The 23,598-nt window shown below is 47.4% G+C and overlaps 1 protein-coding gene across 1 annotated transcript in view; it reads left to right on the top strand.

Moving 5' to 3' along the window:
• The window catches only part of OPN4 (opsin 4), a 209,178-nt gene that overhangs the window by 138,040 nt on the left and 47,540 nt on the right, over positions 1-23,598 (top strand). The window contains exon 7 of the mRNA XM_040435823.1: positions 19,860-19,967. Coding sequence (XP_040291757.1) covers positions 19,860-19,967 — 108 coding nt within the window. The remainder of the gene's footprint in view (positions 1-19,859; positions 19,968-23,598) is intronic.

The raw sequence follows: 23,598 nt of genomic DNA, 5'->3' as shown, positions 1-23,598 counted from the left end.
CTTGTGGGCAAAAATGCCTTGTGGATGCTAGAGGTCAGAGGAGAATGGGCCGACTGATTCAAGCTGATAGAAGAGCAACGTTGACTGAAATAACTACTCGTTACAACCGAGATATGCAGCAAAGCATTTGTGAAGCCACAACACGCACAACCTTGAGGCGGATGGGCTACAACAGCAGAAGACCCCACCGGGTACCACTCATCTCCACTACAAATAGGAAAAAGAGGCTACAATTTGCACGAGCTCACCAAAATTGGACTGTTGAAGACTGGAAAAATGTTGCCTGGTCTGATGAGTCTCGATTTCTGTTGAGACATTCAAATGGTAGAGTCCGAATTTGGCGTAAACAGAATGAGAACATGTATCCATCCTCTGATGGCTACTACAAGCAGGATAATGCACCATGTCACAAAGCTCAAATCATTTCAAATTGGTTTCTTGAACATGACAATGAGTTCACTGTACTAAAATGGCCCCCACAGTCACCAGATCTCAACCCAATAGAGCATCTTTGGGATGTGGTGGAACAGGAGCTTCGTGCCCTGGATGTGCATCCCTCAAATGTCCATCAACTGCAAGATGCTATCCTATCAATATGGGCCAACATTTCTAAAGAATGCTATTAGCACCTTGTTGAATCAATGCCACGTAGAATTAAGGCAGTTCTGAAGGCAAAAGGGGGTCCAACACCGTATTAGTATGGTGTTCCTAATAATTCTTTAGGTGAGTGTATGTTTTAAAGCCTTTTTTTTTTGTAGCGTATTAGTGGGGGGAAGGGGGTTGGCTTCTGGTAGATAAGGTAAGTGGGCGCAGTACTGAGGCAAAATACAAGTTTTTAACTCAAAACGTTTATTCACACTTGAGGCAATTGCACAAAACAGCACGTAACTTGGCAGTCTTTGTGTTAATTCACAAACAATGGAAAGTTCATGTAACACTAGTAACCTTGCTGGCAGTTCTGCCTCCAGTAGTCCACAGCAGGCTTTAGGGGGCCTGTTTCCCCAGCATGCGGCTCTCAGCCCTTCAGCACGGCACAAAGCCTCAGATCCCAAAAACAGAGACATCTCTGCTGAACCTAGCTGCCTATTTAAGTACAGCCAGGTGCTGCCAAAACCAGGACCGGCACTTAAACTCCGGTCTGGTATTTGACTTCACCTGGCTGGGAGGAAAATACCTGACTTTCCAGACACAACCCCTCACTGTGTCACATATCCCCCCCCTTTGTTCAACCCTGAGGGGGTGGACACACGCCAGACAATGCACCCGGGACAGGGCATTCGTGTTTCAATGCAACCAGCCTTCTCTGTATTCTACCGAGAAATTAAAGTTCTGCAGAGACAAAAACCATCTGGTGACCCGGGTATTCCTGTCTTTGACCTGGCTCATCCACATGAGAGGGGAGTGGTCAGTCACCAGGCAGAACTTTCTCCCCAACAAATAGTAGCGGAGAGACTCACTTGATAGCCAGGCACTCTCTCTCCACTATACTGTACCTGGTTTCGGCTGTGGTGAGCTTGCGGCTTAGGAAGACAATGGGATGCTCCTCCCTGTTGACTTCCTGAGACAGTACAGTACCGAGGCCTACTTTGGCGGCATCTGTTTGTACCATAAACTCCCTCTTGAGGTCGGGCGTCACCAAAACCGGTGACCCACACAGGGCTGACTTTAAAGCGGCAAAAGCCTCTTCCGCCAGATCATCCCAGCTAACCATTACTGATTTTCGTCCCTTCAAGAGCTCTGTCAAGGGCGTGGCTAGAGTAGCAAAGTGGGGAACAAACCTCATGTAATAGCCCACCATTCTCAGGAATGACTTTATTTGCCTAGTGGTGACAGGTCGGGCCAATTCCGTATCGCCTCTATTTTGTTCACTTGGAGTTTGATGACTCCACGTCTAATGACATACAACAGGTATTTAGTCTCTTCTAACTCTATCGCACATTTTTTTGGGGTTAGGGGTTATGCCAGCTTTCCGAAGGGAGTCCACTACAGCCTGCACTTTGGGTAGCTGACTTTCCCAGTCTGTACTGTGGATTACAATATTTTCCAGTTAAGCCGAAGCGCACCGACGATGTGGACGAAGCACAATGTCCATTAGTTGCTGACGAGTGGCGGGGGCGCCATGCAGACCAAAGGGTAGGACCTTATAATGATACAGCCGCTCAGGAATGATGAAGGCAGTTTTCTCTTTGGCAGCCTCCGTTAAGGGCACCTGCCAGTACCCTTTCGTGAGGCCCAAAACAGAAAAATACCGGGCTTGTCCTAACCTCTCGATGAGATCATCCACCCCGGGGCATGGGATACGCATCGAATTTGGAAACTGTGTTAAGTTTTCAAACGTCATTTCCGGCTTGGGTATCAATACTATAGGACTGGCCAACTCACTTTTTGACTCCTCAATGACGTCTAGCTGCAACATTAGCTGCATCTCCTCCGATATGGCTTGTCACCGAGCCTCGGGTACCTGGTATGGTTTTAATTGGAATTTTGCCTGAGGCTCAGTGACAATATCATGCTGGATTATGGAAGTATGTCCAGGGAGGTCTGAGAACACATCCATGTTCTAACTAAAGAACTCCCTGGTCTCCTGAGTCTGTTCAGAGGAGAGGCTGTCAGCAATTTTTACTGTGGCAGCGCCTCTCTTGCATCAGACAGAGGGGCCGGTACCTCTTCTCCTAGAAAACCCAGCAGTGGGATGTCTTCTGTACAGGTTTCCCTATCTTTCCATGGTTTGAGTAAATTTACATGGTAAACCTGCTCCGACTTTCGCCGCCCTAGCAGGTGTACCTTGTAGTTTACATCACAAATTTTCTCGAGTACCTCGAAGGGCCCCTGCCACCTAGTCAAGAACTTACTGTCCACGGTCGGCACCAGAACCAAAGCCCGATCACCCGGGTTAAAGATCCAAACCCAAGCCTGCCGATTATAGACCCGACTCTTGGCTCGCTGAGCTGCCTCCATATGCTCCCTAAGAAGAGGCAACACTGTCTCTATCCGATCTTGCATCTGGGTAACGTACTCAATGCCACTTTTATGTGGAGTGGGTTGTTGTTCCCACGCCTCTTTGGCCACGTCCAAGAGACCGCGAGGGTGACTGCCTGGGGTACCTCACGCACTGCGAACATGAGATAGGGCAGAAGGAGGTCCCAGTCCTTCCCATCTTTAGACACTACCCTTTTCAACATATTTTTTAATGTTTGGTTAAACCGTTCATTTGTGGGTGGTAAACAGACATCGTAGCTGTTTTATGTGCAGCAACTTGCAGAGTTCTCTCATCACCTTGGACATAAAAGGGGTCCCTTGGTTGGTCAGAACCTCTTTAGGTAGTCCTACTCAGAAAAACATATCCATTAACTCCTTAGCTATGATTTTGGCCGAGGTATGTCGCAGTGGCACCGCCTCCGGGTACCGAGTGGCGTAGTCTAGAATGACTAAGATTTGTTGATGCCCTCTGGCAGACTTCGGTACTGGGCCTATGAGGTCCATAGCTAATCGGTCAAACGGTACTTCGATAATCGGGAGAGGTATTATAGGACTACGGAAATGTGGTTGGGTGCTAGTTATCTGGCAGGTCGGGCAAGACTTACAAAACTCTTCCACTTCTTTGAATATGCTGGGCCAGTAAAACCACTGTAAGATACGATCCTGCAGCCCCAGGTGACCCCCGAGAACATGTTGGTGGGCTAGATCTAACAAAAGCTTGCGATAAGCCTTGGGACCACCATCTGTTCAATAGGCTCACCCCGTAGTTGGTTTAGCCGATACAACATATCCTGATGAACCACAAAACGGGGAAACACTGACTCTGCCCCAGGTTGTTGTGGTTCATCTACTATTAACACATTTTCCCAAGCACAGGATAGGGTTGAAAAAGCAAAATTGGAGCGCTCACCTGAGGCAAAAGTAGGATGCATGAACCAAGCCAGGAACCTTGGCATGAGGGTATAAATCCAGAAAAAAGAGAAAAAGGTCCAGCTTCCAAATAACGTGGAATCTTTTAATGATACAGTGCAATAAAACCAAGTACATCCAGTCTACGCATTTCAGATCTTTAACAATATACACTCACCTAAAGAATTATTAGGAACACCTGTTCTATTTCTCATTAATGCAATTATCTAGTCAACCAATCACATGGCAGTTGCTTCAATGCATTTAGGGGTGTGGTCCTGGTCAAGACAATCTCCTGAACTCCAAACTGAATGTCAGAATGGGAAAGAAAGGTGATTTAAGCAATTTGGAGCGTGGCATGGTTGTTGGTGCCAGACGGGCCGGTCTGAGTATTTCACAATCTGCTCAGTTACTGGGATTTTCATGCACAACCATTTCTAGGGTTTACAAAGAATGGTGTGAAAAGGGAAAAACATCCAGTATGCAGCAGTCCTGTGGGCAAAAATGCCTTGTGGATGCTAGAGGTCAGAGGAGAATGGGCCGACTGATTCAAGCTGATAGAAGAGCAACGTTGACTGAAATAACCACTCGTTACAACCGAGATATGCAGCAAAGCATTTGTGAAGCCACAACACGCACAACCTTGAGGCGGATGGGCTACAACAGCAGAAGACCCCACCGGGTACCACTCATCTCCACTACAAATAGGAAAAAGAGGCTACAATTTGCACGAGCTCACCAAAATTGGACTGTTGAAGACTGGAAAAATGTTGCCTGTTCTGATGAGTCTCGATTTCTGTTGAGAAATTCAAATGGTAGAGTCCGAATTTGGCGTAAACAGAATGAGAACATGTATCCATCCTCTGATGGCTACTTCCAGCAGGATAATGCACCATGTTACAAAGCTCGAATCATTTCAAATTGGTTTCTTGAACATGACAATGAGTTCACTGTACTAAAATGGCTCCCACAGTCACCAAATCTGAACCCAATAGAGCATCTTTGGGATGTGGTGGAACGGGAGCTTCGTGCCCTGGATGTGCATCCCTCAAATCTCCATCAACTGCAAGATGCTATCCTATCATAATGGGGCAACATTTCTAAAGAATGCTATCAGCACCTTGTTGAATCAATGCCACATAAAATTAAGGAAGTTCTGAAGGCAAAAGGGGGTCCAACACCATATTAGTATGGTGTTCCTAATAATTTTTTAGGTGAGTGTAGATTCTTACTCATGACAGATCTATATCATTAAAGATCTGAAACGCGTAGACTGGATTTATTTGGTTTTATTGCACTGTATCATTAAAAGATTCCATGTTCTTTGGAAGCTGGACCTTTTTCTCTTTTTTTCTGGACAGGATAGGGTTGGGTCCCGATGTTAAGCGGTTCCAAAATTATCCCTCAATTCAGGACCTGGCGGCAAGTACTCCACGTCTCCCACCATCACACTTAGCAGTGTTGTCTCCCCCTCTTCCACCAAAGTGGCGGTCACCCCTACTGCTGGCCCTTCGGTCTCAAGTTCCCAGGGTTCTGGTCTCCCCCTGAGCCGAGCCACTCTGATAGGGTTACCCCTGTCTCATGGGTATCAGTCACTCTCATAGCAGGCCCCAGTGCCGGGAAGCCCGGGAAGTCTCTCCCTATTATAAGTTGGTAGTGTAAATTTGGGGCAACTACCACTTTGTGAGTCCATTTGCCAGCCCCTGTGGTTAGAGACACCAGGGCGGTTGGATAGTCTTTTAAGTCTCCATGGATGCACATGACCCAGACTTTCCGGACAGTATACTCCTCTGACTGTACCTCCGCTGGAGTGTCTGCAACCTCCACCTGGCACAGGTGGTTTAGAGTTTTTGGGGTACCTGCTGCACACAGCTTCCTGGCATATAGCAAGTGACGGTAGCTATAGTTAGTATCCATGGGTTCCACCTGATGGGGACAGTCAGCTCTGACATGGCCCGGCTGCTGACACCGCTAGCAGACTATCAGAGACAAGTCTGTAGAGGGTACACTCCGGGTGGGTTTGGTTGGTACAAGTTGCCGGGTCTGGGATGGAGATTTACTGGGTTTGACTGTCCCCCTCCCAAAAGAACCCCCTGTAACAGTCTTAGTAGCCTCGTAGCGCTCCACCAGGTCCACCATTTCTAGGGTGCTTCCAGGAGACACCTGGCCGATCCAGTGCTGGAGAGGGGGTGGCAAAGCCCTCCAGAACATATCAGCCAATAGTCTATCCAGCATAGCTGTGGGACTCAGCACATCAGGCTGTAGCCACTTTTGCAAGAGGTGGAGTAAGTCATAATAAAGGTTTCAATGTCGTTTGCGGGGGTCATCTTAGGAATCGCGGCACATCCACGATGCCCGGGGTTTCTCCTGCTGTCTGCAAAGCCATCACGTGTTGTAGCAGCAACTGGTTAGTCTCCTGCTGCTGCTTATTAGCCACGTGTTGCTGCAGGTTTGTCTCTCGCTGCTGCAGATTAGCCTCTATGAGGGCCTTCCATTTTGTCGTGGTGCACTGGTTGTAATACAGCTGGTTTAATGTACGACATACAACCATGCCTGAAAAATGCAGAAACCCAATATATTGTCGTTCATGCAAGCCTCACTGCTTATGCGCGCATCCTCCTCCAATTGTGGGGTTTTGCTCTGGTAGAGCGGGTGAGTATTATAGAGGCAAAATACAAGTTCTTAACTCAAAACGTCAGTGTTTATTCACACTTGAGGCAATTGCACAAAACAGCATGTATCTTTGCAGTCTTGGTGTTAATTCACACGCAATGGAAAGTTCATATAACAAAATTCTTTGCCACTAATACACGCCAAAAAGGGCTTTAGAACATATAACTGCGGTGGTGAATGGCAAATAATAATTTTTTTTTGCCACTAATACACGCCAAAAAGGTCTGTAAAAATTACCATTCATGGCCGCAGTTATATGTTCTAAAGACTTTTTTGTCATGCATTAGTGGGGGGAATAAAAAGGGGCATATTAGCCGTTGTGTGGTGATGTGAGAAAATTAAAACCCTTTTTGGCACGCATTAGTGGCAAAAAAAACTTTATTTGCCGCTAATACACGCCAGGAGAGACTTTTTGGCGTGTATTAGTGGGGAAAAATAAAAAGGGCATATTAGCCATTGTGTGGTGAAGTAGGAAAATTACAACCTTTTTTGGCATATATTAGTTCCCAAAACATTTTTTATTTGCTGTTCACGACCGCAGTTATGTGTTCTGAAGCCTTTTTTGGCATGTATTAATGGGAAAAAGGGGCTTATTAACTGTTGTGTGGTGGAGTGAGAAAATTACAGCCCTTTTTGTCATGTATTAGTGGGGTAAAAAGAAGGGGGTTATTAGTCGTTGTGTGGTGAAGTGAGAAAATTACAGCCCTTTTTAGCGTGCATTAGTGGCAAAAAAAAAATTATTTGCAGTTCACGGCCGCAGTTATATGTTCTAAAGCCTTTTTTGGGAGTGTATTAGTGTGGAAAAAGAGAAAGGGCTTATTCGCCGTTGTGTGGTGAAAATTAAAGCTCTATTTGGCGTGTTTTAGTGGCAAAAAATATTTACGGTGCAGTTATATGTTTTAAAGCCTTTTTTGGGGTGTATTCACCGTTGTGCAGTGAAGTGACAAAATTACAGCAATTTTTGGGGTGTATTAATTTCTATTTTATTTACTTATTTGATCTAACAGTATGTCAGACAGAGAAGTGACAGGCCCTGCACAGTGGAGGGACTCAGGCCTAAATGTTTCTAGCGCATGCACAGGTCACAGCAGAGTAAGGGGACATGGCAGCAGGGGTCACTTCGAGAGGGCTGAGCTCCCAGTGTCAGCTAGCGGTTGTGTCTTGACCAGCAACCCAGCGGTTCTTGAATGGTTGACTCGATCTTCAACTTCGTCGCAAGTGACATCAGACACCGACAGCCAAAAGTCAGTGGGTTAGTCAGAAACAACCCTTAGTTGGCACGGCCCGGGAGCAGGCACTGTGCCCTCACCTGTCCTCAACCTGCCTCTGTCCTTTTCTGTTCCCTCAGCCAGTGAAGTGCTATATGCTGTGGTCTCAGCCCCACTAAACAGCGAGGACGAGCTACTAGAAGACAGTCAGCAGCTACTGCCCAGCCAAGATCTGGAGGACACATCCTCCGGTAGGCAGACAAGTAGTGATGAGGAGAGTGCCGTGGGAGCTGGTGTTGCGATCGGTCAGGTTCCTGGCTCAGAGACCGTTGAGGAGGACATCAGTGACGTGCAGACAGTACTCGATGATGTAGCTGATCGCAATTGGGAGCTGGGTGACGAAGGGGCTTCATCATCAACAGGAGAAGAGGGTGGCAGCTTGCCCGTGAGGCAGTGGTGGAGCGAGCAAGTCGGTAGCGTGGCCAGTAGTCAGCATGGTGGCAGCAGTGGGAGGTTGGGACCCTAACGTGCCCGGGGTAGACCACCCGCTTCGCAGGACCCTACCTAGAAAGTAGTGGGGCAGGGGTTTATGGAGGCAGTGACGGTAGCAGTCAGTCAGTGCAGTGTTTGGGGTAAAATCACCTACTCGGCGGTGTGCCAATTTTTTGTTAAGCCGCCGGGGGAGGTGAACATAGCCACTTGTCATATCTGTGGGCAGAAGGTGAAGCCTGGCCAGGGTGCCAATGTCAGCACCATGGCCCTGCGTCAACATATGCAGCGTCACCATAAAGTCGCCTGGGAGAACCGTGGCTCTAATGTGGTGATCCAGCCTGCCGCAACCGCTGCGTCACCCAGTTGCACCCGATTTCAGGCAGTCAAGACTCCACCACCTCAGCCAAAGGAAGCTGTCTGTCCTTCCCATCATCTGCTGGTCCTGATGCTCCTGCTCCTCCTCCTACTCCTTGTCAGTCATTCCATCAGCAATCGATCACCGAAGCGATTGCCCAGAGACAACAGTATGCGTGCACTCATCCAACGTCGCAGAAGCTGAACGTGCTCCTGGCCAAGTTGCTGGTACTGCAGTCCCTCCCTTTCCAAGTGGTGGACTCATGTGTGACACCTGCCGTTTGCTCGTAAACTTTGAGGAGGCCACTTTATTTGTCAGTCTCCAGGACTACGGGATGAACAACGTCATTCCACTGATTCATATCCTGAAAAAGATGCTGGTAAATATGGCTGGTCAGGGGACTGAGACGTGGGGCCTCCATCTCACTGCCACATGAGCCCTGTGGGGGCTGAACTGGAGAAGGATGAGGACATTGGAGCACAAGCAATGTGTAGTGAAATAGGTGGTTTTTATACACAGGTGACAGGAGAGGAGGAGCAGGAGCAACCGGAGGAGCAAAAAGGAGATGTGGAAGACTAGGCAGATGACCTAGACATGGTGTGCAGTATGCAGTGGAGATGGAGGCAGGGAGTCCCTCCGAGTCACTTGCATAAATGGCCCGATGCATGCTCACTTGCTTGCATAGTGACAGCCGAATTGTCGCCATTCGGCAGAGGGATGACTACTGGCTCTCTACCATGTTAGACCCTCGCTACCGGTCCAAAATAGGGGCCTTTTTTTTACACCCGCTGAGAGGGAGGACAAACTGAACTACTATAGAGACATCCTATGTAGTCAGTTGGCCGTTGCCTATCTGCGCCATCATCCATCCTCTCGCTGGTCTGACCGGGTGGCCCTCTGTGCTCATGTTCCACTGCCATGGCTGCTGGGGAGGGGTGGGGTGGCAGAAGCAGTACCAACTCCATCAGCAGCAGCCTGAATCTAGAGTTGCTGATGAGCAGCTTTCTTTACCCGCCTAGTGAAGAAACTACTCACCAGCATCTAGACATAGAGCAGAACCTGAACCAGCAGGTGGTGGCATACTTAGAGTGTACCCTGCCAGCTGTCATTGAAGATCCTCTGGACTACTGGGCAGCCAAACTAGATTTGTGGCCGCAACTAGCAGAGTTTGCCCTGGAAAAGCTGTCCTGCCCGGCTGGTAGTGTGGCATTAGAGCGGGTGGTTAGTGCAATGGGGGCCATAGTTACCCCAAGGAGAACTCGCCTGTCCACCCAAAATGTGGAGAGACTGACCTTTGTCAACATGAATCAGGCGTGGATCAACCAGGATTTCCACCCACCAATGCCTAATGCATCAGATTAGATCATCCATGCTGCCTCACCCAAACCATAACAAAAGAAACTGGTTTCTTCTGGCTGCCTGCCTCAGCTACTATTCTGATGCTGCCACCCACCTGATGCCACACATCTGATGCCAAGTGCTCCTTCTTACCCACACCATCGTCAGCGGGTACTGTTATTGCCACCCACCTCCCCACTCTGTCACCGGGTCACTCTGTGGTCTCCTGATGCTGCTGCCACCTCCATACTATGTCACCTTGCCACTCTGTGGTCTCCTGATGCTTCTGCTACCTCCACACTATGTCATCTTGCCACTCTGTGGTCTCCTGATGCTGCTGCCACATCCACATTATATCACCTTGCCTCTCTGTTGTCTCCTGATGCTGCTGCTACCTCAACTCTATGTCACCTTGCCACTCTGTGGCCTCCTCATGCTGCTGCTGCCAACTCCACACTCTGTCATTGTGCCACTCTGTGGTCTTCTGATGCTGCTGCTATCTCCACACTATGTCACCTTGCCACTCTGTGGTCTTCTGATGCTGAAGCTACCTCAACACTATGTCACCTTGCCACTCGGTGGCCTCCTCATGCTGCTGCCATCTCCACACTCTGTCATTGTGCCACTGTGTGGACTTCTCATGCTGTTCCCACCCTCCCCACTTCATGACTGGGCCACTATTTTGCCTTTTTGACCTGGTTGACATCATCATTTATTTGACGCTTCTTCTGATCTGTCAGAAGGAAGGAAAAATGAGACACACAACAAATCCTATCTGTGTAGCAGCTGTAAGGCCTGTATGGTCCCAACAGAATTGGCTTATGAATTGGTAGCCAAAAGCAGGAGTGGGTACAAAACACAGAAGACATGCAAATATTCCATTCACGTGTCATCTCTGTTTTGGATCTAATCCTATATTTTTTTTTGCATTAGTAATACTGATATATTACTGACCAAATGCTGAGTTGAGGGAGATGCTCAACAGACAGGATCCGTTTTTTGTGGGTTATTCTGATGGATCAGAGAAAGGGCAAAATAATCAGTGACGTCAACACAAACTTACTGCTGACACCCTCTCCACTCTGTCAGGAGGCTCTACTAGTATAAGCGTTTAATAGAACAGGTTCTGTTGACATCTATGTGGAATCAGCTGCCAACGGTGTAAAAGGAGCGTGCTTTTTCTTGGCGCTAACATCGACCTGTAAGGCTGAGTTCATACTTTAGTTATTTGGTCTGTTTTGGCCCCGTGACTGCCCAAATAAGTTTAGTGCTCTCATTTAGGCCTCATGCACACGACCGTTGTGTGCATCCGTGGCCGTTGTTCCGTTTTCCGTGATTTTCTGCGGACCTATTGACTTTCAATGGGTCCATTGAAAACTCGGAAAATGCACCGTTGTTCATCCGCGGCCGTGATCCGTGTTTCCTGTCCGTCAAAAAAATAGGACCTGTCCTATTTTTTTGACGGACAATGGTTCACGGATCCATTCAAGTCAATGGGTCCGTGAAAAAACACAGATGCACAAAAGATTGGCATCCGCGTCCGTGATCCGTGGCCGTTGGCAACTTTCACACAGACGGAAAGCAGATCCGTCTGCATAAAAGCTTTTTCAGATATGAGTTTTCACTTCGTGAAAACTCATATCCGACAGTATATTCTAACACAGAGGCGTTCTCATAGTGATGGGGATGCTTCAAGTTAGAATATACTGAGAACTGTGTACATGACTGCCCCCTGCTGCCTGGCAGCACCCGATCTTTTACAGGGGGCTGTGATCCGCACAATTAACCCCTCAGGTGCTGCACCTAAAGGGTTAATTGTGCATATCAAGGGTTAATTGTGCCCCCTGTAAGAGATCAGGTGCTGCCAGGCAGGAGGGGGCAGACCCCCTCCCTCCACAATATTATATTCATTGGTGGCCAGTGCGGCCTCCCCTCTCCCCTCCCTTGTTAAAATCACGTTCCGAATCCCCCATCATTGGTGGCCAGTGCGGCCTCACCTCTCCCCCCCCTAGTTAAAATCACGTTCCGAATCCCCCATCATTGGTGGCCAGTGCGGCCTCACATCTCCCCCCCCCCTAGTTAAAATCACGTTCCGAATCCCCCATCATTGGTGGCCAGTGCGGCCTCACATCTCCCCCCCTAGTTAAAATCACGTTCCGAATCCCCCATCATTGGTGGCCAGTGCGGCCTCACATCTCCCCCCCCCTAGTTAAAATCACGTTCCGAATCCCCCATATATTGGTGGCCAGTGCGGCCTCACCTCTCCCCCCCTAGTTAAAATCACGTTCCCCCATCACTGGTGGCAGTGGAGAGTTCCGATCGTAGTCCCAGTTTAATCGCTGGGGCTCCGATCGGTAACCATGGCAACCAGGATGCTACTGCAGTCCTGGTTGCCATGGTTACTTAGCAATTTTTAAAAACATTATACTTACCTGCGAGCTGCGATGTCTGTGACCGGCCGGGCGCTCCTCCTACTGGTAAGTGAAAGGTCTGTGCGGTGCATTGCCTATAGCACAGACCTGTCACTTACCAGTAGGAGGAGCGCCCGGCCGGTCACAGACATCGCAGCTCGCAGGTAAGTATAATGTTTCTAAAAATTGCTAAGTAACCATGGCAACCAGGACTGCAGTAGCGTCCTGGTTGCCATGGTTACCAATTGGAGCCCCAGCGATTAAACTTGGACTCCGATCGGAACTCTCCACTGCCGCCAATGATGGGGGAACGTGATTTTAACTGGGGGGGAGGGGAGATGTGAGGCCGCACTGGCCACCAATGATGGGGAATTCGGAACATGATTTTAACTGGGGGGGGGGGGAGATGTGAGGCCGCACTGGCCACCAATGATGGGGGATTCGGAACGTGATTTTAACTAGGGGGGGAGATGTGAGGCCGCACTGGCCACCAATGATGGGGGATTCGGAACGTGATTTTAACTAGGGGGGGGGGGATGTGAGGCCGCACTGGCCACCAATGATGGGGGATTCGGAACGTGATTTTAACAAAGGGGGGGGAGATATGAGGCCGCACTGGCCACCAATGATGGGGGATTCGGAACGTGATTTTAACTGGGAAAGGGGGGGAGAGGGGAGGCCGCACTGGACACCAATGAATATAATATTGGGGAGGGAGGTGGTCTTCCCCCTCCTGCCTGGCAGCACCTGATCTCTTACAGGGGGCTATGATACGCACAAGAGTTTAGTGCTCTCATTTAGGTCTCATGCACACGACCGTTGTGTGCATCCGTGGCCGTTGTTCCGTTTTCCGTGATTTTTTGCGGACCTATTGACTTTCAATGGGTCCGTTGAAAACTCGGAAAATGCACCGTTGTTCATCCGCGGCCGTGATCCGTGTTTCCTGTCCGTCAAAAAAATAGGACCTGTCCTATTTTTTTGACGGATAATGGTTCACGGATCCATTCAAGTCAATGGGTCCGTGAAAAAACACGGATGCACAAAAGATTGGCATCCGTGTCCGTGATCCGTGGCCGTTGGCAACTTTCACACAGACGGAAAGCAGATCCGTCTGCATAAAAGCTTTTTCAGATATGAGTTTTCACTTCGTGAAAACTCATATCCGACAGTATATTCTAACACAGAGGCGTTCTCATAGTGATGGGGATGCTTCAAGTTAGAATATACTGAGAACTGTGTACATGACTGGCCCCTGCTGCCTGGCAGCACCCGATCTTTTACAGGGGGCTGTGATCCGCACAATTAACCCCTCAGGTGCCGCACCTAAAGGGTTAATTGTGCATATCAAGGGTTAATTGTGCCCCCTGTAAGAGATCAGGTGCTGCCAGGCAGGAGGGGGCAGACCCCCTCCCTCCACAATATTATATTCATTGGTGGCCAGTGCGGCCTCCCCTCTCCCCTCCCTTGTTAAAATCACGTTCCGAATCCCCCATCAATGGTGGCCAGTGCGGCCTCACCTCTCCCCCCCCCTAGTTAAAATCACGTTCCGAATCCCCCATCATTGGTGGCCAGTGCGGCCTCACATCTCCCCCCCCCTAGTTAAAATCACGTTCCGAATCCCCCATCATTGGTGGCCAGTGCGGCCTCACATCTCCCCCCCTAGTTAAAATCACGTTCCGAATCCCCCATCATTGGTGGCCAGTGCGGCCTCACATCTCCCCCCCCTAGTTAAAATCACGTTCCGAATCCCCCATATATTGGTGGCCAGTGCGGCCTCACCTCTCCCCCCCCCAGTTAAAATCACGTTCCCCCATCACTGGTGGCAGTGGAGAGTTCCGATCGGAGTCCCAGTTTAATCGCTGGGGCTCCGATCGGTAACCATGGCAACCAGGATGCTACTGCAGTCCTGGTTGCCATGGTTACTTAGCAATTTTTAGAAACATTATACTTACCTGCGAGCTGCGATGTCTGTGACCGGCCGGGCGCTCCTCCTACTGGTAAGTGAAAGGTCTGTGCGGTGCATTGCCTATAGCACAGACCTGTCACTTACCAGTAGGAGGAGCGCCCGGCCGGTCACAGACATCGCAGCTCGCAGGTAAGTATAATGTTTCTAAAAATTGCTAAGTAACCATGGCAACCAGGACTGCAGTAGCGTCCTGGTTGCCATGGTTACCAATTGGAGCCCCAGCGATTAAACTTGGACTCCGATCGGAACTCTCCACTGCCGCCAATGATGGGGGAACGTGATTTTAACTGGGGGGGAGGGGAGATGTGAGGCCGCACTGGCCACCAATGATGGGGAATTCGGAACATGATTTTAACTGGGGGGGGGGGAGATGTGAGGCCGCACTGGCCACCAATGATGGGGGATTCGGAACGTGATTTTAACTAGGGGGGGAGATGTGAGGCCGCACTGGCCACCAATGATGGGGGATTCGGAACGTGATTTTAACTAGGGGGGGGGGGATGTGAGGCCGCACTGGCCACCAATGATGGGGGATTCGGAACGTGATTTTAACAAAGGGGGGGGAGATATGAGGCCGCACTGGCCACCAATGATGGGGGATTCGGAACGTGATTTTAACTGGGGAAGGGGGGGAGAGGGGAGGCCGCACTGGACACCAATGAATATAATATTGGGGAGGGAGGTGGTCTTCCCCCTCCTGCCTGGCAGCACCTGATCTCTTACAGGGAGCTATGATACGCACAATTAACCCTTTAGGTGCGGCACCTGAGGGGTTAATTGTGCGGATCACAGCCCCCTGTAAAAGATCGGGTGCTGCCAGGCAGCAGGGGGCAGTCATGTTCTCAGTATATTCTAACTTGAAGTGTCCCCATCACTATGGGAACGCCTCTGTGTTAGAATATACTGTCGGATATGAGTTTCACGATCTAACTCAAATCCAATGGTATATTCTAACATAGAGGCGTTCCCATGGTGATGGGGACACTTCAAGTTAAAATATACCATCGGATTGGAGAAAACTCCGATCCTATGGTATATTAACTCCTGACTTTACATTGAAAGTCAATGGGGGACGGATCCGTTTGCAATTGCACCATATTGTGTCAACGTCAAACGGATCCGTCCACATTGACTTGCATTCTAAGTCAGGACGGATCCGTTTGGCTCCGCACGGCCAGGCGGACACCAAAACGACTTTTTTTTCATGTCCGTGGATCCTCCAAAAATCAAGGAAGACCCACGGACGAAAAAACAGTCACGGATCACGGACCAACGGAACCCCGTTTTGCGGACCGTGAAAAAATACTGTCGTGTGCATGAGGCCTAAGAGAAACAAAATAAGAGTATTGCAGGTTTGATACCTTTTAATGGTTAACAAAAATAGAAGTAATGATGTTACATAGCGAGCTTTCGAGACATCACCAGTCTCTTCATCAGGCGTACTACAAGAATATATGAAGAAACAGCAATATATATACAATAAGAACAGAGGCATGGAGGAATGAATGGACATTTGAAAAAAAACAGAACAACATATTAAAGATCTTGAAAATGAGTCCTTAAAGCGAACCTTTCACCTGGATTTCACTTAATAAACTATCAAAAGTACCTTATAGATCATCCTCATTGTGTTAGCACACAGTCTTGTCCCGCTTTTCTGTCATGTATATGCATGGAAAAATCGCTTTATAAAGTACTCTTCTCCAGCTCCACAAGTCACGGTAGAAGTCAAGGGGGTAGCCCTTCCCTCACTCCAGGCTGTAACTCCCCTGCCCTAACCCCGCCTCTATGCAGTCTAATTGACACCCGGCTCAGTCGCCGGGACCGCGCTTGTACAGGCGGCGCATGCGCCGTCGGACTCAAGCGCGATCCTCTAACTGAATCGCGCGTGAGGAAGAGAAGACAGGCAGGCATCGGGGACGGCGCATGCGCGATTCAGTTACAGGATCGCGCTTGAGTCCGACGGCGCATGCGCCGCCTTTACAAGCACGGTCCCGGCGACTGAGCCGGGTGTCAATTACTTCTACCGTGACTTGTGGAGCTGGAGAAGAGTACTTTATAAAGCGATTTTTCCATGCATATACATGACAGAAAAGCGGGACAAGACCGTGTGCTAACACAATGAGGATGATCTATAAGGTACTTTTGATAGTTTATTAAGTGAAATCCAGGTGAAAGGTTCGCTTTAATTATCTTACAGATAAGGGGTGTCAAAGTTTTATGGTCTCTAAATTGATATTATCTCAGAGACCTGGTGCCTCGACTATGTCTATAGAAGACTCTTATGATCTTGTAGTGTGTCATAATTCCTGGGGACAAATTCAGTCCAGTATTTAAAGTGTCAAGCAGTGTTATAAATTTGTATTCCCAAATTCTTCTAGCTTTTTGGGATTTGAAGTTACCTTTTAATATGAGAACTTTCATGTGTTCTACATTGTGTCCCGGGCTACAGAGATGCTTAGTCACAGGAAAGTGTAGCTTCTTCTCTTTAATTGTGTGGCGGTGGGACCTCATCCTTGCATTGTCTCTGTCCTGTTTCTCCAACGTAGAGGCCTCCAACAGGACATTTAGTGCAGAGAATCAGATAAACAACATTAGATGTAGAACATGTGAATGTCCCAGGGATCCTATATTCCTGCTGTGTGTTGGGGATCCGGATCTTATCTGTTGTCATTATATGGGAACAGGTTTTGCATCTTCTTATATTACAGGGATGGGTTCCTTTTTCTGTGGTACATGGCCTTGAACTTGATCTGATCAGAATTGTTTCTTAGATTTGGAGGTTGTTGGTAAGCTAGTAAGGGGGATCTTGGAAGATTGTTTTTAGTCGTTCATCCTTACGTAGGACATGATGTCATTTTTTGGCAGTTATCCTCAGTATCTCTAGTTGTGGGTTGTAGGTCACAACCAGAGGTATGTGCTGGTTCTGTTTCTTTTCATTGTATTGGAGAAGTTGACTTCTGGGGATCTTGGTGGCTCTTGTGATCTGATCTTCAATTGAAGCAGGATGATAGCCCTGGTGTAAAAATGTCCTTTTCAGATATTGTAAATGCTCATTCCTGTCTGATGGGCTGGAGCAGATTTGGTTATATCTGACGGCTTGACTATAGATGATGGACTTTTTAATATGTTTGGGGTGGAAGCTTTCCCATTTGAGGTATGTAGGCCAATCAATAGGTTTCCGATACAGGGATGTCTGTATTGAGCTGTCTTGAAGTTTTAAGGTGGTGTCCAGAAAGCTGACTTCTGTGTGGGAATAGTTGAGGGTCAGGTTTATGGTGGAATGGAATTTGTTGAATTGTTCATGAAATTTTATCAGTTCATGTTCAGAGTCGGTCCAGATTATTAGGATGTCATCAATGAAACGGAAGTAGGCCAAGGGTTTTTTGAGACAGGATACCAAAAAGTCATTTTCCAGTTTTGCCATGAAGATATTTGCATATTGCGGTGCCATTTTACTGCCCATGGCGGTCCCAGTGCACTGTAAATATATCTCCTTGTCAAAAGAGAAATAGTTATGGGTGAGGATGAATTTGGTCAGTTGTAGTACAGACTCTGAGACGATCCCATTTGCCTCCAAGTATACTCAGCAAGCAGTTAATCCATCATTGTGCGGGATATTCGAATACAAGGATTCCACATCCATGGTTGCCAAGATTGTGCCTTTAGGGAGGGGTCCTATGATTGACAGTTTGTTCAATAAGTCAGTGGTGTCCTGTAGATAACTTTTTGTGTTCCTCACTAATGGTTTGAGGATACCCTCTATCCAGATTTTTTCAGTGAGGGTTCCCACACCTGAAATGATCGGCCTCCCTGGATTCCCTGCTTTGTGTATTTTGGGAAGCATGTAGAATACTCCAATCCTGGTATTCTCAGGTACCAAGTCTAAAAGTTGCGTGGCTCCTGCAGGAAGACCTCTGATGACCTTTTTCAACTCTTTCAAATATTTCTGAGCTGGGTCTCCCTCCATTTTGATATAGTATCGTATGTCTGTGAGTTGTCGGTGTGCTTCTTCTACATAGTCCAAAGTGTTCAAAAGGACTATAGCGCCACCTTTATCTGCAGGTTTTATGGTGATTCCTTTGTTGTTTTTTAAGGTTTAAATCGCCCTCCTTTCCTGTATGTTGATGTTGAATGTTTCTTTTATATGTTTGTCCAGTATTGTAGACTGTACTACATTTCTAAAGGAGTCAATGTACTGGTCCAAAATGGTATTGCGGACAGCGGGAGGGGTCCAGTCAGACAGTTTTTTGTCCACCAGTGCCAATTGTGTTTGGCTGTTTGAGAATTCTCTCTCCTGTTTGTCATGGAAGAACTCTTTTAGTCTTAATCTCCTAAAATATTCCTCCATGTCACTACAGAGTTCTGTTTTGTCAAGACTTTTGGTAGGGCAGAATGAGAGTCCTCTGGAGAGCACCTTGAGTTCCACATTATTCGGTTTGTATGATGACAGATTGATGACACAGCTGACTTTACCAGGTTCCTGATCGATGTTCTGATCCATCCTGTTAGCTTTGGCTTCTACTCGATTGGTGTGTGAATACTGCCCCGCTCTAAGTCGAAGTCTGTGGAGTTTCTTTTTCTTGTTGTCTATTAAATATAGTTGTAGTGTTCTGTAGTATTTTTGCATTCACAGGACCCAATTCTCGGTAAGTTTGCTCTTTAGCATTTGTATTTCCATTTGAATCTTTTTTTTGGAGCTGTAGAAGACATGAATAAGGTGGTTCCGCAGCCTTTCAGAAGTCCTGTTGCATAAACGTTGTGCATAAGGAGTGTTATAGGTGTGCAGTATATGATTCTTTAAGCAAAGTCCTTTGGGGATTAAATATTCCTTCTTGCATGTGGATAAAAAGAAAATGTCGCTGTCCAGGTGTGCCAGTTTCTTCAGAAGATTCTTTAATTCCATCTGTGTACGGTACCTTATGGTATATAAGTGAAATGTGCAGTGATTCTAAGAGCGACGCCTATCATCTACATGTCATACTGACTCACAGTATAATTTAACTAGCACAGCAGACTCCCTATGCGTGTTACTGCAAGGCACAGTGTTCTACATCACTATAAAGGCCCTCTGCAGCCAGGAAATAGATGTTTTTTGAACGTGATTCGACGCAAATAAATTCAGATCGAAGCAAATTTTAAAAAAAATTAGGAGGACCAAATCGAATTGAATTTTTTTTTGCTAATCTCTAATAGGCACTGTGTATCTTTTTGCGGAACAGACATCCATGCTGACCATGGAACCATTGAAGTGTGGATTGCACATGGACCTCATCTGTGTTTTGCAGATCTGTGATTTATGGACTAAAAAACAGATACATACATACGGCCATGTATATGCAGCTTAATACTGGGATTTTTCAGCTCTAAAGCCTGCAGAATTGTGAATGCAGCTCTGGGCATACAAACTGTAACTCAGGATTAATACAAGTATTATATATTATACTGTATATATACAACTTTATATCTTTACAAAGTTATGATGTTTTATTTCTAATCTATTTGTATGTTCACGTGTTTTACTACAGGTATGCCGATATCTTAACGCCGTACATGAACTCCGTACCTGCTGTAATCGCAAAGGCATCTGCCATCCACAATCCAATTATCTATGCCATCACTCATCCTAAATATAGGTATGTCTCCCTATATAAATATAATATATATGAGAAGTTTGATTTGGTATCACACAATGCAACAGCATTCTGCATACACTAAATACATCATCAGAAAATATGTAACCTAATGCTATTATCACGGTCGGCGTGGCTATCACATACGTGACACAGAGGGAGGGAACGAGGAAGGCCCTGCCCAAGTGAGAGGGAAGATGGTGACCCCTGACTCACCTGGCGGCTGGCACCTGGCTGCCCTGACGTCCCTAGACGGGTTCCTCACCCGTACGCCGATCACGTGCCTAAAGCCCTGGCTTTCCCTGAGCTGAGCCCTAGGTAGTGAACAGGGCGATGGGAACACTAGTCCGCACCACTAACTCTAAGGGAAAACACCAAGGGGAGGACAGACAACACAGACTCAACATATATTCCCAGGTGGGCGACAACAGGAGACAACAATAAGCCCAACAGGGATCCGGAGGGTAGCACTCAGGAACGACAAGCAGGATTCACCACTCCAGTGGGTCAGTATAGATGTCCAGGCAGGAAGCTCTATAACTGGCAACTAGAGAAGTGTGAGGGGAGAATATAAGGAGGTAGGGAGTGGCAGACAAGAAACAGCTGAGGAGGAGAAGCTACGGATCCCTGAGAGAGACAAAAAGGATAGCAAGGCAAACACAGAAAACAATCACTAAAAAACAACGTGATCTTTAGATATAGAGCGCGCAGCCACCCGCTGCGACTTCCTGACCCCGGGTATAACGGAGTCAGACGTGGCTCTTGATACCCTCGTGACAGTACCCCCCATTTCACGAGGGGCCTCCGGACACTCAGGACCAGGTCTCTCCGGATGAGAGGCATGGAAAGTCTGAATTAACCTGTTGGCGTTTACCTCTGACGCTGGAACCCACATTCTTTCCTCGGGACCGTAACCCCTCCAATGCACCAGATACTGAAGAGAGCGGCGGACCCTACGAGAATCAACAATTCTGGCTATTTGAAACTCCAGATTACCAGCCACAATGACAGGAGAAGGTGGCAGCGGCGATGGTTCTAGAGGTGGAACATACTTCTTGAGTAACGATTTATGGAAGACGTTATGGATCTTAAAAGTCTGAGGTAGCTCCAGGCGAAAAGCCACAGGGTTAATGACGGCTACTATTTTATAGGGACCAATGAACCTAGGACCCAGTTTGCAAGAAGGAACCTTCAACTTAATATTCCTAGTAGACAACCACACATAGTCATTCACTCCTAGGTCCGGACCTGGCGACCGTTTCTTATCGGCCATGCATTTATATTTACCACTCATCTTTTTCAAGTTAACTTGCACCTTCTGCCATACCGATGAAAGAGATGAAGAAAACCTTTCCTCTTCGGGAACCCCAGAAGACCCCCCCTCTTTGAAAGTACAAAATTGGGGATGAAAACCGTATGCACCAAGGAATGGTGACTTGCCAGTGGACTCCTGATAATGATTATTTATGGCAAACTCAGCTAACGGTAAATATGATGACCACAACTCTTGGTTTTCAGACACAAAACACCTTAAATATGTTTCTAGGTTTTGGTTGGTACGCTCAGTCTGTCCATTCGACTGAGGATGGAAAGCTGAGGAAAAGGACAAGTGAACCCCCAAACGGGAACAAAAAGCTTTCCAAAACTTAGAAATAAACTGGGTTCCCCGATCCGAAACCACATCGGAAGGGACCCCGTGAAGCTTCACGATTTCACAGATAAACACCTGAGCGAGAGTTTTAGCATTAGGAAGTGCGGGTAGCGCAATAAAGTGTACCATTTTGCTAAACCTGTCTACTACTACCAAGATAACTGTTTTACCCGCCGACAACGGTAAGTCAGTGATGAAATCCATTGACAGATGTGTCCATGGCCTATTGGGGATGAAAAGTGGCAATAAAGACCCTGCTGGACGTGTATGAGAGACTTTCGCGCGTGCACAAGTAGAACAAGTAGACACGAAATCCATTACATCCTGACGCAACCTTGGCCACCAAAAACGACGAGATAAAAGCTCCAAGGTTGCTTTACTACCCGGGTGTCCAGCAAGTGCCGAATTATGATGTTCTTTTAATAATTCAAGACGCAGGTTTAACGGTACAATCAATTTCTCTGAGGGGCAAGAGGCCGGGGCGTCCCCCTGAGCCTCTAACACCTTTCCCTCTAGAACAGAGTGTACAGCAGAGACAACCACTCCTCTTTGTAAAATAGGTACCGGATCACAAACATTACCCCCTCCAGGGAAACTACGAGATAATGCGTCTGCCTTGGTATTTTTTGCCCCAGGACGATAGGTGATTACAAAAATAAATCTGGTAAAGAATAGCGACCACCTAGCTTGTCTAGGGGTGAGACGCTTAGCCGATTCTAGGTACAGAAGGTTCTTGTGATCCGTAATCACCGTGACGGGGTGGATTGCTCCCTCTAAGAAGTGACGCCACTCTTCAAGCGCCAGTTTAATCGCCAACAGTTCCCTATTTCCAATATCATAATTCTTCTCCGCAGAAGATAATTTTTTGGAAAAGAAAGCGCAAGGACGCCATTTGCCAGGAGACGGACCCTGAGACATTACAGCTCCCACTCCCACCTCTGACGCATCTACCTCGACAATAAAAGGCTGGGAGACATCAGGTTGAATTAGAACAGGTGCCGAGGTAAACCTCTCCTTTAGAGAGGAAAATGCATCTTTAGCGGCGACAGACCATTTGGAAAAATCCGTCCCCTTCCTAGTCATGTCGGTAAGGGGTTTAACGATCACTGAATAATTTTTAATGAACTTTCTATAGAAATTAGCGAAACCCAAAAACCGTTGTAGGGCTTTAAGGTTCTCAGGAAGATCCCAATCTAAAATTGCCTGGACCTTCCCAGGATCCATGCGGAAACCTGAAGCAGATAATAGATATCCCAGGAACTGTAATTCCTGAACAGCGAAGACACATTTTTCAATTTTCGCATATAATTTATTCGTACGTAGGACCTGCAGTACTTGCCTGACATGCACCTCATGTGTTTTCAGATCAGCCGAATAAATTAAGATATCATCTAGGTATATGACTACAAACCTGCCGATGAGATGACTAAAAATATCATTAACGAAATGTTGGAAGACAGCAGGGGCATTGGTCAGACCGAAAGGCATAACTAGATTTTCATAATGCCCCTCAGGGGTGTTAAAAGCTGTCTTCCACTCATCCCCTTCCCTGATACGAATCAGATTGTAGGCCACCCTAAGATCAAGTTTGGAGAACCACTTAGCACCCGCAATCTGATTAAAAAGGTCAGGAATGAGAGGAAGAGGGTATGGGTCACGGATGGTTATCTGATTTAACTCACGGAAATCTAAGCAAGGACGCAGGCCCCCATCTTTCTTTTTAACAAAGAAAAACCCTGCAGCCACGGGTGAAGAAGAGGGTCTGATGTGTCCCTTAGCCAGACTCTCGGAGATATAATCTTTCATGGCTTGTCTCTCGGGACCCGAAAGATTATACAACCTGGACTTGGGTAATTTTGCCCCGGGAATCAGGTTAACCGGGCAATCATAAGGACGATGAGGTGGTAGTTTCTGACAACCCTTTTCAGAAAAAACGTCCTCAAAGTCCGAAATAAATGTAGGTAGGGAAGCTATGGAGGCGAT

The sequence above is a fragment of the Bufo bufo genome, chromosome 6 (assembly GCF_905171765.1).
Source record: "Bufo bufo chromosome 6, aBufBuf1.1, whole genome shotgun sequence".
Lineage (NCBI taxonomy): Eukaryota > Metazoa > Chordata > Amphibia > Anura > Bufonidae > Bufo > Bufo bufo.
This window is presented reverse-complemented; position numbering and strand designations above follow the sequence as displayed.